This window comes from Prunus mume, linkage group LG2, assembly GCF_029339155.1.
Source record: "Prunus mume cultivar Tortuosa linkage group LG2, ASM2933915v1, whole genome shotgun sequence".
Taxonomy (NCBI): domain Eukaryota; kingdom Viridiplantae; phylum Streptophyta; class Magnoliopsida; order Rosales; family Rosaceae; genus Prunus; species Prunus mume.
The window spans coordinates 25,107,939-25,120,257 of record NC_142699.1 but is presented as its reverse complement, the minus strand read 5'-3'; the positions used below and the strand labels follow the sequence as shown (position 1 = coordinate 25,120,257).

The window sequence follows — 12,319 nt, the reverse complement described above, 5'->3', positions numbered from 1 at the left end:
AAGAAAATCCAAACACTCAAGTATACCAAACTAAATCAAATTGACCAAATTCATGTTGTTCTTAGTTTTCCCCAATTGTGCATATTAGTGTCAATTATCATCAGTAACTGATTCACAATCCTTATTACGAAAAATTGGATACAAGTTCATGAATACGTAATACCCCGAAACATTTAAAATCAATTGTTTCAAAAATATTTGGAAAAAGAAGAAGATTGTATTTCATACTGGAAGAACTTACCTTGATATTGGATGACAAACTTAAATTAATGGACTTTTGGACGGAGTTGATGGTAGGGGGCAAAGTGGGTCACCAAACCACAGTCAAGCGGGGTAAGTGGGTCACTTTAAGTTTGGAGGGGCAAAGTGAGATTTAGCCGTAGTTTTAAAGGGCATTTGTGTAAATAAGCCTTTAAAATATTATACCGTTGAATTTAAATTTCAGCCGTTGGATCTTTTTTTTTTTTTACCATTAAGATAGCTTATATTTAATTTAGATCGTTGATTTAGGACACCCTGGTTGGAATATAATTTTTTTTTAAAGGGATTGTTTGAATCGTGCCGTTGGATTCCAACAGCAGCAATGCAACCCCTTTCACAGCTACTTGCACATGGGCAGCGTCGGCTTTTAGTGGGCTCTACCGAAAAAAATTTCGAGTCCATGCAATAGCTGGACTGGTATTTGGCCCTAAGTTTGAATTTTCCAAAATTTTGGTCCCTTAATTTTCTTGGATTGGGAGGAGAATTGAGCTAAAATTTGAGATATTTTGGGTTTGGCCTCATGGATTAGAGATGACCTTACAACCAATGTATAATTACCAACCAAAAAAAAAACCAAAAGGAAGGGGAGGGAAATCTTAAAATGCTCGGTTTAGTCAGTTATTATTTTCAGTGTTGAGACACTTTTCTTCCCCTTGCTGTTTACAAGATCTAAAAGGAGCCACAGAGGAAATAAAATGTAACTCCCAAAAGACATCACCGAAGTTGGTAAACAATTGTATAAGGGATGAGACAGGCTAATACCATTTAAAAAAAGGGCTATAAATATCTCTGGTTTACACATGCTCAAGAAGATAAACTTTCCTGGAAAATCAAATAATGTATAATTGACTTTCCAATTATGAGAAGCTACCATATTCACAACCAAACCAGTAGTAGTTAAAAATTAATGAGAAAATAAAATGATACAAGCACAAGTACCATAGTTGTGAAAAGAGAGCAAAGAGGATGTGAAATTACAGATTCTGTGCAAATTTTGGGATTTAAGAAGGACAATGTATGATACTTTTATATATTGTCCTTTTGATCATAGAAAAGCCTACGGCCCATAAATTCTAACGGGCTTTTATGGATTTGAATTTGGACCTTTGGATCTTTTTACAATGTAGATTAACATTTGAAGGAAAATGTATGAGCGAAATTCTATAGTGAGGTGTCATATATGATACTTTTATAAGTTTTGTTATCACTTGGGTGTTCTGTTTACAATTCTGCAGTCAATCAATTCCATCATCTGGGTTAGTTAGTTGAAGTCACAATTGGAATACTTTAGTGCACATATGAGCAGCAATATCAGGTTGAATTCTGCAGATTCATATACTTAATATAATTTGGTTAGTTTGTTTTGCATCAAATGCAGGGTTTGGAAGCCACAAGGGATCTGCATTTTTTTTATTTATTTTTGCAAAACACCATGCTATGCTAGAGCTCTCAAATACAATAGCAAATGCCAATATAATGATTTAGGGTATGGTGTCTCTGTTTTATTAGAACAAACAAACCAAGAAAACAAACTAAAATGGGAGCCTCTCACACCTCTGATTAATGTACTAGTGAGGGAGGGCCTCATAACCCATACGACATATTTTGTGCATTAAAACAAAAAGCTATGAACATAAAATAAAAATAAAAAACAAAAAAAGGAAAACAGATGGCGAAAATTCTATTTACAATGTCACACCGCCATGGTGACCATATATTCTAACGGGACCAAGCATAGAAATTGATGTTTTTGGATCTTAATTAGAGACACAATCCGATTGTTGAGATGGAAACTTCTTCTTAGCGACGGCTTGGGTCCACTCCAGCAGTCTTGAGCGTCTCCGCAGTGCGAGGCCTGCAAGTTGCAACCAAGCAACCTTCATTAATATTGCATATACAAAAATGTACGATCTGCCAAAACCTTTTCATGTCGGACAATTTGACTACATAAGATGTTTAAGTCAGACGATGAATCTAAATTTTTAGTTAGGTTAATTTTTATTTGAATGTGTAGTTTAAATTCACAAACAGATAACAACGTGACATATATTAATATACGTATGCATGTATGTATATACCTAGTGAAAGCGTCACGTTGGACTGGATCAGGCATGGTGGGGTTGCCAGGATCCTGGATACGACCCACCTTCCTGAGGAAAGATTTGTTGATAAACCTGTCGGATGAGCTCACGGCAACATCTGGTTGCTCGACCTCGAACATGGATTCCCTCTTCTTCTTATCGAAGACGACGCTCGGGGCATGCATCAGCTGCTGTTTGAGGCTGTGCAACCCAATAATAATAGGCACCGTAATAAACCCTAGCACTATGGCAACCGGTGCATTCTCTGGCTTCGTAAGAAATTTCCTGCTTGGATTGAATATTGCATATATTACATACTTCCACATTTCTTAATTATACAATGCTTCACAAACTTTGCTATTCCCCTTTTAAGATTAAATTTAAATACCAATTTAAATTATTCAAAATATAAAAAATTTCATAACCACCGGATAACCAATTCATGTGTCGATTGACCTATATGTATTTGTGTGCCGGTCGACCGACATGCACTAAGCCGGTTATCCGGATGTATAGTTAACCTTATATTAGAAAATTTGTACAAATGAATGATTAATGTTTAAACCTGATACGGCTGAAGGTAGACCCAGTAGGTTCACTTGCATGAAGGTTTTGTGTAATGGGTTTCATCTTGGGAGCGGTTGAGGTTGCAAAAGCTCGGTTCTCTCCCAACCGAACCAGCATAGATCTCCAATTGTTCTAGACAAACCCATATTAAATCATCATTTCACCATGATTAGCATCATATTAATAAGATATAAAACGTAATTAAGGCAATCAAATCGAATCAAAGAGATGATAATACAGAACAATAGAAAAGAGTTTGGGTTAGACTTACGGTTGCCCTCAAAGCCATTCTTCTTCTTCTTCTTCTTCTTCTTCTTCTTCTTCTTTCTTTCTAACGAACTCAGCAGCAACAAGATTCTGAGTTAATAATTTTGATGACACTGTTTAGATAGTTATAAAGGGATTAGGGAGGCCGTGGTTTTTGCTCATCCAATAATAGGCAATGGCCAATAAAATAAAGGTCCTATGGTCCACTCCTAAGCTTATCTATTTGAGCGTTTCATCATGCACTTGCCAAGATTGAAACGGCACTCACGGAGAATCTGACTCCCTTGCTCCCATTAATTTCTATACTTGGTTTTAGTTTGGCCATGGCTCATGATGAGTCTCAAGCTCTGAATCTAACTCAGACCAATATGGGCCTTGCAATAGGCTACTGGAAGGCAATATGGGCCTTATAGTTGTAAGGCCAGCACCCATTAGTCTAAAACCCAATGTCGGGTTTGATACAAGTGACATCGAGGAAAGTGGAATTTAACATGGGACTTCCGGCGGATAAATGCTGCTACATGATCCTTGCCATGATAGTTCTGTTTTCGTCTTCATGTACAAGAGAGAGCAAAGATCAAAAGTGTGACATATATAAAAAAATTACGAGAATTTGTACACTATCTAGTAACTTGAACAAAGTAATTCACAGCTGTTTCTTTCACCAACTTATTGCTAAAGCCTATCTATATCTCTAGAGTATGGTATGCGCTTTGAGAATGGTATGCTATCATCTTCAAAACTTGATCTAATGTGGTGCAGTTTCTGCACAATGCAAAAATGGCAAAAGGATCACATATACAATATTATTATACATCTTTAGAAGTATGAGGACTGCTCCGGGATGATTTCCATCTGCCTAAGCACCAAAGCTGCTTTTTTCTTAAGCTCATCATCATGGAGGAGTTGGATAAGGATCCTCTCAAACCTCTGCTTTAATGTATCAGTGATCGTTGTATGAACCAGGATCTTCTGAAAGAGGTCTAAGGCTTTGGTTTTGGCAGATAAAGATCCTTTGTCCAAGACTTGCAGAATGGCCACCACACCCTGGTTGTCCACAATGGCAGCAGTTGCATGTGTAAGTGTGCTGTGGTCTGTCAGCAATGTTTCAAGTGCCATCAGAGCAGCCTCTGCCACACCAGATTCTGTGCTACTCAAAGTCCGCACCAATGGCCTCACCGCGTCTGCCTTGACCAGGCAGAAGGTATCTCTTGGTGAACAAGCAGCACCATGAACAGAACATATATTTCCATTCTCTGCTGATGCTGAAAAGCACCAGAAAAGCTTCATCAGATCAAAGAGGGGCGTCGAGGGCTTGGTTTGCCTGATGGTTTCTTCGGAGACTGACAGACTAGTAGACTGGGATAGTTGGGCAAGTGCAATGGCTGTTCTCTGCTTAGCTAGTGAGCTACCCCTGGTTAAGACACGAACTAATGATGGGTACACTTCAAGCTTGCCCAATTGTCTCTGAAGTTCAGGCTTGGTGGGTTCTGTATAGCGCAGAAGGGCTGCTAGAGCATTCTCCAGTAGAGATGTGCCTTGGATGGAAGGTGCTACGTTCCCCCAATTTTCCTCATCCATGCTGCAAATTACCTCATGAATGGCTTTTAGTACTTCTGATTTGCGGAGTATCTCATCAATACTACTATCATCCCTAGGAAGCTGGCTGATAATTCCTGCAACAGTGGACCTTTCTTCAATGTCTGGTGAATTAATGAGGATGGTTGCCAGGGTGTTAATAGCAGTTTCTTTTGCAGGGGAAGGCGGTAGTGGAACCCCAGCAGTATGACCTTCTGATATGCAATATATGAGCTTCATTGCCCATCTTCTCACCACACGATGATCACTGTAAAGGGAAGAGAAGAGGTGAGCAATTGCATCCGGTTCAGATCGTATTATATCTCGAGCTATCTTTGATTTATAGCTCAGTTCAACCAGTAGGTGCAAGAACTGAATCTTGGTTTGATCTTCAGCACTGGTTACAAGCTGAAACAGTAGACAGACATTGTGCTTTGATTGGAGCTCTTGCAAGCCCTGATACTTTGGTTGTTCAAATTGTTTACTGGCTCCAATCATGTTAGCCAGAATCTCAGCAGCTTCTTGTTTCAAGTGTGGATCAGACTTGTTAAATGAGATGAGGCCAAGCAAATGTGGTACAGTGGCAGGGTCTTTCAGAAGTCGCTTTACAATCTTGTGGTGTGCTACAAGCTTCTTCATACATTTTAGGCAAGCAGATTTGCATGCTGGTGAGCTCGAAGAGAGCATCTGAAGTAAACTCTGCATAAATTGCCGGTCCTTTAATTCTTCAACACTATTCTCCTTGAGTGGCATCTTTACAAAGGCTGCAGCCATCAATGTTCTGGTCTCCTGAGGTGCTGGAAAAACAGACCACGGGAATGATTATCTTGTGCAACAGTAGAAAGGTACATCAGTTACCTTCATTTTCAGGCATATCAATTTACCTTCATTGAAGCGAGCAACAAAAGGCTGGAAGTGTCCTGCTTCAGCCATCTTGACAACAAAATGCGTGTTTGACGAGAGGTTCTGCAACACCTTACGAGCTTCTTGTGACACATCAGGGTTATTCTTATGGAGTAAAGAAACCAGAAGAGGAATACAATCTTTTGTATCTCCTATTTTCTCCCCAAGGGTTTCCTTTGCTGACAACTCCAACAAGACTGCAATGGCATCCCTTTTACTTCCTCCTTTGTAGATATACTTCACAATTCTTCGAATGGCCCCTGCTGTGACAATGGCTTCCTGAAACAAACAACAAGACCACTTAAATTACATCTAGAATATATTACAAAGTGAAATGGAATTGGGATAAGCAACACCATTTGTTTTCTTTTACCTTTTGATCTTCATTAAGTTTAGCTAGGTAGTAGAGGCATTTTAATACTGCCACAGAATTTATCGTATCGTCTTTTAAGATCACTACCAACTTTGTTGCAAGTCCTTCCTCTGCAGCTTTGGTTGCATATCTAGGCATTTCCAAAAGAAACTGCATGTCCTCTAGAGCCTTGTCCATTTTAGAGCGGTCACTGGATTTGACTCCATGGACTGCAGCTTGGAATTTTAAATCCTTGTCTCTCTGATTCCATTCTTCAATAGAGTTTCGCAGAACAACATTAGGCGTGAGCTCTAGTGATGAAAGCTCCTGTCTGCAGATGGGGCAGTTCCTCTCTCCACGCCCAAAGTGTTCCTGAATTGCCTTCCTCTCAAAGCTGTGGCCACATGTAACTGCTACTGGGTCTTCCATCATTTTTTTGCAAAGTTCACACATGAATGAATCAATTGGATACTGCTGGTGGTATGTAGAGGTTTCCTCATCATTTGGTCTGGTAACAATTTCTGTACTGTAGAGGAAGTCAATCAGTTGAGATAGCTGAAGTGCCTCCGCCTGCTTCTTTTGAGCTTCCATGTCTTCTTTCTCTTGCTTCAAGAGTGCCAACTCATTTTGTACCAAGGATACATTCGCTCGAGCACCAACGGCTTCTGCAACCTTCTCCAAAAGCTTTTGAGAATTCTCCCTATTCCTAGCATTTTGGGATATTGAATTCTCCATCTCTGAAGCAATTGATTCCGTTGCACATGCTGACCTGAATTCCATTGATCCTAGATTGTTGATGATCTGTTTGGTCATAGTATTCAAGCTCAGGGAGATATCAAGATTGATAAGCTGAAAAGAGGAGACAGTCTTGGCAATATCTTTAGCTACATCCTCCATCTGCAAGAGCATTGAGTGTGATTTAAGCAAGAGGCGGAGGCGGCTTCCACATTTGTAATCCTTGATGATCTTGCTTGCTTTCTTCAACTGTATGTTCAATGTTGTCAGTGCAGCCTTTGTGGACTCTAATCCCAGTGCATTTTCAACTTTTCGGGCATTCAAGCTACGGAGAAGGATATTGAGCTCAGAAATACTCCTGGAGAACTCCAGAAAGCTGTCCTTTTCAAACAATAGATCCTTCGTTTCGCTCACAAGCCCCGTGGCCTGAAATCCCACCTTATTCCATAATTCCTGTAGTACTGCCACTCCTACATCCTCAATTCCGATATTGAAGTCCATTGTGGTCATTTTTAGCTGCAGATGAAATCTTAAGATATCTGTTCCAATCCAAGTTTCACTAGTTTCCTATAATCTCAGTCAATTTCATTCATAATCCCATTCAATTCCATTGCCATCCGGACCTGCAATCCTCCAAACAGTAAAAAAAATGATATTAAGGGCCCGTTTGATAACCATTTCAATTTTAGTTTTTAGTTTTCATTTTTTATGCTACAGTATAGAGGAAAATGAGAGTGAGAATGGGGGAGTGAGGATGAGAGGGAGGAGTAACAAAAGTGAAAACAAAATCTTGAAAGTGAAAACAATTTGAAATAGATTTCAGTTTATAGTTTTTGTTTTCACTTGTGTTACTCCTCCCTCCCTCCCATCCTCTCCTCCCATCTTCCCTCTCAATCCCATCTCCACTCTCATTCTCACTTCCATTCTCCCTCCTTTTCCTTTATACTATAGCACACAAAAAATGAAAACTAAAAACTAAAAACTAAAATTGAAATGGTTATCAAACGGCCCTAAGATTAAATCTGTATACCACTTCATTTCTATTACATATTTTCTTCCTCGTCTATTCTCTTTTTCATCCAAGGGAATTATTGTTGGCCAAAAATAAAAGAATTTGTCTTTACCAATCTGCCCAACCATGTAGTTAAACACGTAATCCTGTGCAATGTAAAGCAATTATAATGAGAATATGATCAGTAATGGCTGTTGGGCAACACCCAAAATCTGCCTAAAATCAGTTCCAAACCAGACTCCAATTCTCTTTTTCTGTTTGTTCTGTCAGCTTCTTCTTCTTTTTTTTCCATTTTTTTGTTGGGATAAATTACTTAAAAGAGAGATATTGTTTTGTGTAATTTGTTCAGATACTTCCTCCTTCACTTTCATTACAAATTACAAGCAAGGATGAAAATCACAAATCATATATCTTGCATATATATTAGAATTCAGAATGTATTTGATGCAAATTGGAAACCTTCAGGAGGAGAGAGATACACTCAAAGGACAAAGCCGAGAACACAAGGGAACAAAATTACGAGAGAGAAAGAGTTAGAAGAAGTGAATTCCTGACCTCATTGGCTGACCGCAGAAAATATTTCAGCTTCACTCTTAGTTGTAGCCTTGAAGTCTCTGTTTGAGGTACTGGCACTCTGGAAAGGGACATGGAAGATGACTAATCTGAACTCTAAGTTCCACCGTCCATGGAGGAATTGTGTAAAAAAGAGCAGAGGTTTTTGCACAAGGCAAGAAGACTTAAAATGAAGAAACTCAAATGTAGGTGGAAAAGTCAAACTGAAAGACAGAGAAAGTCCTAATGTCCTTGTATATGTATGCGCTGGGGTCAAAGTTGAATTTTTCTCACGCTGGTGGTCACTGTCTGAGAAAACATTTGCTGCTGTTGGTAAAGTTGTATATTTGATTTTAGTTTTACTGATACGTGAATAATTCAACACACAAGTTAAGCACCAAAAAATAGAACGGTAAAAACAAACCTAAAAAGCTCATCGCAACGAAAACGCCAAAAAGAAATTTTAACATTAAGAGTCACAGATTCATCATCTTCTATCAGAATAAAAATTAATCACAGTTCATCAGATCGTGTTTTTTTTTTTTTTTTTAGTACGGACAAATTCGAACTAACGATGCATCATGCAACTTGCTAGGATTGAATTGATCCACAGCTAAAGACAAAAAGATACCAATATTAGAATTAAAAGCGCGTGTAAAATTATTTATCTAATAAATACTGACAGTCATTAATTTACGTAGAAGTTTCATTGCCTAAAAGCAAAGACCAATTCCAAATTCCATGTGACGTATAAATTGATGGTTCAAATCAATTTCAGTATTTAAACTGTGGCCGCTGACTGCCCTAGTCTTTCTTCCAAGCCGTGTTTGCGTCTCTCCAGTGCCAACAACAGCTAACAAGACAACAATGTCAAAGACTGATGTGACATCTTCCGCCAAGCTGCCTTTGCGTGACAAATTGGCCGGCCATTATTAAAACTTGCAGGATTCTATTTTTGGGCTCAGCAAATTACCAGTTAGCTCCTACTACTTTGTTCCCTCAATGAAACGACATTGTTTAGCTCCTAATGGTGGGCTTAAAAGGGTAATTTGCTGGGTTCGAGATAGCGACCTAAAACTTTATATGCAAATGTAACTTGCACCCAGAAAAAATAGTACCATATTTGTATAACTATCTTTGTTTTTCAAGTGGTCTCTAATTTTGGGGAGCAGATCTGTTGTCCCCGATTTGGTGTGCCACACTCCCAGTAAGTAGTTCTTATCGGTATCGCGCGCGCAGAAAAACGGGGAGGAAATTTATAACAATTGCAGAGGAAGTGAGTAGGGGATGAGAAAAGATGTCAAAAAATGACCATGTGCATTATAAAGTGGCTGACACTTTATATGAATCAATTGCAGAAGAAATACAGAGCAATTTCGTTCTCCATGAATGCCATTGCACCAATGAATCTCCCTCAGACTGACACTGCTAACATGACTTATTACTCACCTAGCAGAAGCTCATTTGGATATAGAAGCAAAGCTAATTTATTTAACTAGATCACTCTTTTTGGGGAAGAGCTGAAGCCAGATGTTGAATTAGGTTTGCTTCTTCGCAATTTGACTCTTAAGGAACTCCAACGCTGAAAGCCGCTGCATTCAAAACAAAATGTTAAGTCAAACTGATCAGAATCCAAATCACTTAATGAAGTCAAGCAAAGGAAAATCCTACCCGTTGCTTGTCTTCATATTTTAACGTCAAAGATTCCACCAATTTAATGCCTGCTTGAAATTTGGAACATCCTCGTCTCGTAGATGTCAAAATTTCAGAGGATGGACCTTTGGTCCATTACTAGCAACATCGATATTGTCCCAACTTAATCACCTGTTTAGGTGTGAGGTTTTATACAAAAGCTCGATGTTATTAGGAGTGGAACCATTTATTATATGGAACTTTCTATTTTGTTAAGTTTTCGATGTAGGACTCGTGTATTCTTCAACATTTCTCCTCACGTGGGACCACTTTTAGTGGGTCACACGTGCAATCAATTCCACATCAGTTGCTTTTTTTTTTCTTTTTTTTTTTCAATTTGAGGTTTGTTTGATTTTGATTCAATTTGGGGATTTGAGTTTGTTTGATATTTAGGTTTAATCGAGCCCAGTCAACCGACCCACTTTGATACCATGTCAAGATTTCAGATGAACGGACTCTTGACCCTTGACCCACCACTAGCAACATCGATATTGTCTCCAACTTAACCACCTGTTTAGGAGGTGTGAGGTTTTATACAAAAGGTTTCGATGTTATTAGGAGTATAATCATTTATTATATGAGACTTTCTATTTTGTTAAGTTTCCGATGTGGGACTCGTGTATTCTTCAACACTAGATTCCTGTCAACATCTGCAACTTGAAAAAAAACATATAACATCGATTTTAGTCTCGTTTCTTACTCTCCCAGTTTCATCATCTACAATGTAGGAACGAACATATCCAGTATCATGAAAAAAGCCACAAATCGCACCTCCAATTACTGAAATCCAACCAATCTCTCCCAGTTTCATCATCTACAATGTAGGAACGAACATATCCAGTATCATGAAAAAAGCCACAAATCGCACCTCCAATTACTGAAATCCAACCAATTGAAGTTAACCATGTCATCTTTGAAATGAAAATGGTATACCAGATACTTCAAAGATGCCTCAAAGGTTAAATACAAACGTTAGAGAATCAAATATGCCTAAAGAGGTTATACATTTTTATTTTTTTTATTTTTCTTTATATACATATATTTTTCTTGCATTAGGTAGACTAGGGAATAGTCATGGGCCAACCAAGGGAGCTAATAGTACAATCAATTGCAAGTCATCACGCTACAACAACTTTAGCATATGCTTGTATCTCTATCAAATTAGATACCTAAAACAAAAACAAAAACAACACATAATGCTTGGTATATTAAAGAGTCAACCAAACTTTAACTCACTTTGTTCCCATATCTCATTTTCATCACTCACTTTGTGGATCTCTAGTGCTATTGTGAATATATACAGACCAAACAGCCTCCTAACCGAAACAATAAATCAATGTGGTGCTGCTAGACCTATAAGCATATACATGCTTTATACAAACACTGTCAGATGTCAACTATTTCAGAATTAAAATTGTATAAGAATAAGGAAATGCCAATTGTTCTACCTATTCTAGTTCTTCTACTTTACCCCTATTTCTAGTTTAGTACTATAAGAAACACTCTTGTTTTGACCATCTTGTGCATCATAGATAGACATAGAGGTACATATGCTCAATCCACACCACTTTTTCAAAACAAAGAAAATATTGGACAGAAAGCCAGCTATCAGATAAACAATTGAATTCTCATATCTAATTGGTGACCCATAGCCACCAAATCATATCTCATCATATATATTTTCTAAAATCCAACTTAATTATTAAAAAAAAATTAGAAATTAAAAAATATATGATTTGATAAACCTTTTTTCACCCAATTTGCGCAGCTTAGGAACTTCCTCCACCAATCAAGCTTTGGTCTGCTGAATCTCCACCCTTCTCGACTTTCTACACATTTCATAACACAATAAAACACCAGACACTCAAACCTTTTTGTTTCCCCTTTCTCTTCGTTCGAACATTTTCTCAAAGCAACCAAACAGAAACAATTGAATGAGGAACGAAGCGATTCAAAGAAACCTGAAGAGCGGCTTAGATTTTGTCTTTGATGTGAACAAAGGCATTGTTCCCCTAAGAGCACTTCCACCCATTTGCCACAACAAAGGGCAAGGGGAGGCAAGGGCTATTATTATTCACATGAATAGTAGCAGCCCTTGCAAAAGGCTTGTGGTGTTTTCATCTATTGCCATGGCAATCACTATTCACATGAGATATTAGGAGAGGAATTTGTATAGAGTTTTGGTGTGGGAAGTGAAAAATATGACTAAGTATTTATTTTTTAAAAAATTCTGAAATTTTTAGTATTTTTTTAAAAAAAATTTAGATTTTTTTTTTTTTTGGTTGCTGACATCAACAAACCCAAGCTAGATCAAGGGCT

The 12,319-nt window shown here is 38.1% G+C and overlaps 2 protein-coding genes across 3 annotated transcripts; both read right to left on the bottom strand.

The window, feature by feature from the left end:
* Positions 1–1,741: 1,741 nt before the first annotated feature.
* Positions 1,742–3,345, bottom strand: LOC103322165 (ribosome biogenesis NEP1-like protein). Its single transcript, XM_008224056.3, has 4 exons — positions 3,181–3,345; positions 2,908–3,041; positions 2,340–2,627; positions 1,742–2,116 (listed from the first exon to the last, which is right to left on the bottom strand). Exons 1-4 carry the CDS (start codon positions 3,196–3,198, stop codon positions 2,062–2,064), a joined length of 495 nt encoding a protein of 164 aa, XP_008222278.2. The 5' UTR covers positions 3,199–3,345; the 3' UTR covers positions 1,742–2,061.
* A 403-nt stretch (positions 3,346–3,748) lies between these two features.
* On the bottom strand, positions 3,749–8,531 carry LOC103322164 (U-box domain-containing protein 43-like). Of its 2 annotated transcripts, none has more exons than XM_089046603.1 (4): positions 8,312–8,531; positions 6,031–7,902; positions 5,639–5,936; positions 3,749–5,551 (listed from the first exon to the last, which is right to left on the bottom strand). In XM_089046603.1, the coding sequence occupies exons 2-4, from the start codon at positions 7,252–7,254 to the stop codon at positions 3,996–3,998; spliced, it is 3,078 nt and encodes a 1,025-aa protein (XP_088902729.1). In that variant the 5' UTR covers positions 7,255–7,902; positions 8,312–8,531; the 3' UTR covers positions 3,749–3,995. The 2 variants fall into 2 exon arrangements, with proteins under 2 accessions (XP_088902729.1, XP_008222275.2); XM_008224053.2 differs by having other exon boundaries at positions 6,031–7,367.
* Positions 8,532–12,319: the final 3,788 nt, after the last annotated feature.

Bases quoted from the DNA above. Each gene is read 5' to 3' on its own strand.
- LOC103322165 (XM_008224056.3), bottom strand. The intron at 2,628-2,907 runs GTTTAAACATTA...CAATCCAAGCAG, and splicing joins TCTACCTTCAGCCGTATCAG to GAAATTTCTTACGAAGCCAG. The intron at 2,117-2,339 runs GTATATACATAC...TGCAACTTGCAG, and splicing joins CAACGTGACGCTTTCACTAG to GCCTCGCACTGCGGAGACGC.
- LOC103322164 (XM_089046603.1), bottom strand. From the start codon at position 7,254: ATGACCACAATGGACTTCAATATCGGAATTGAGGATGTAGGAGTGGCA. The intron at 5,937-6,030 runs GTAAAAGAAAAC...TGTTTGTTTCAG, and splicing joins AACTTAATGAAGATCAAAAG to GAAGCCATTGTCACAGCAGG. The intron at 5,552-5,638 runs GTAAATTGATAT...CTGTTTTTCCAG, and splicing joins TGTTGCTCGCTTCAATGAAG to CACCTCAGGAGACCAGAACA.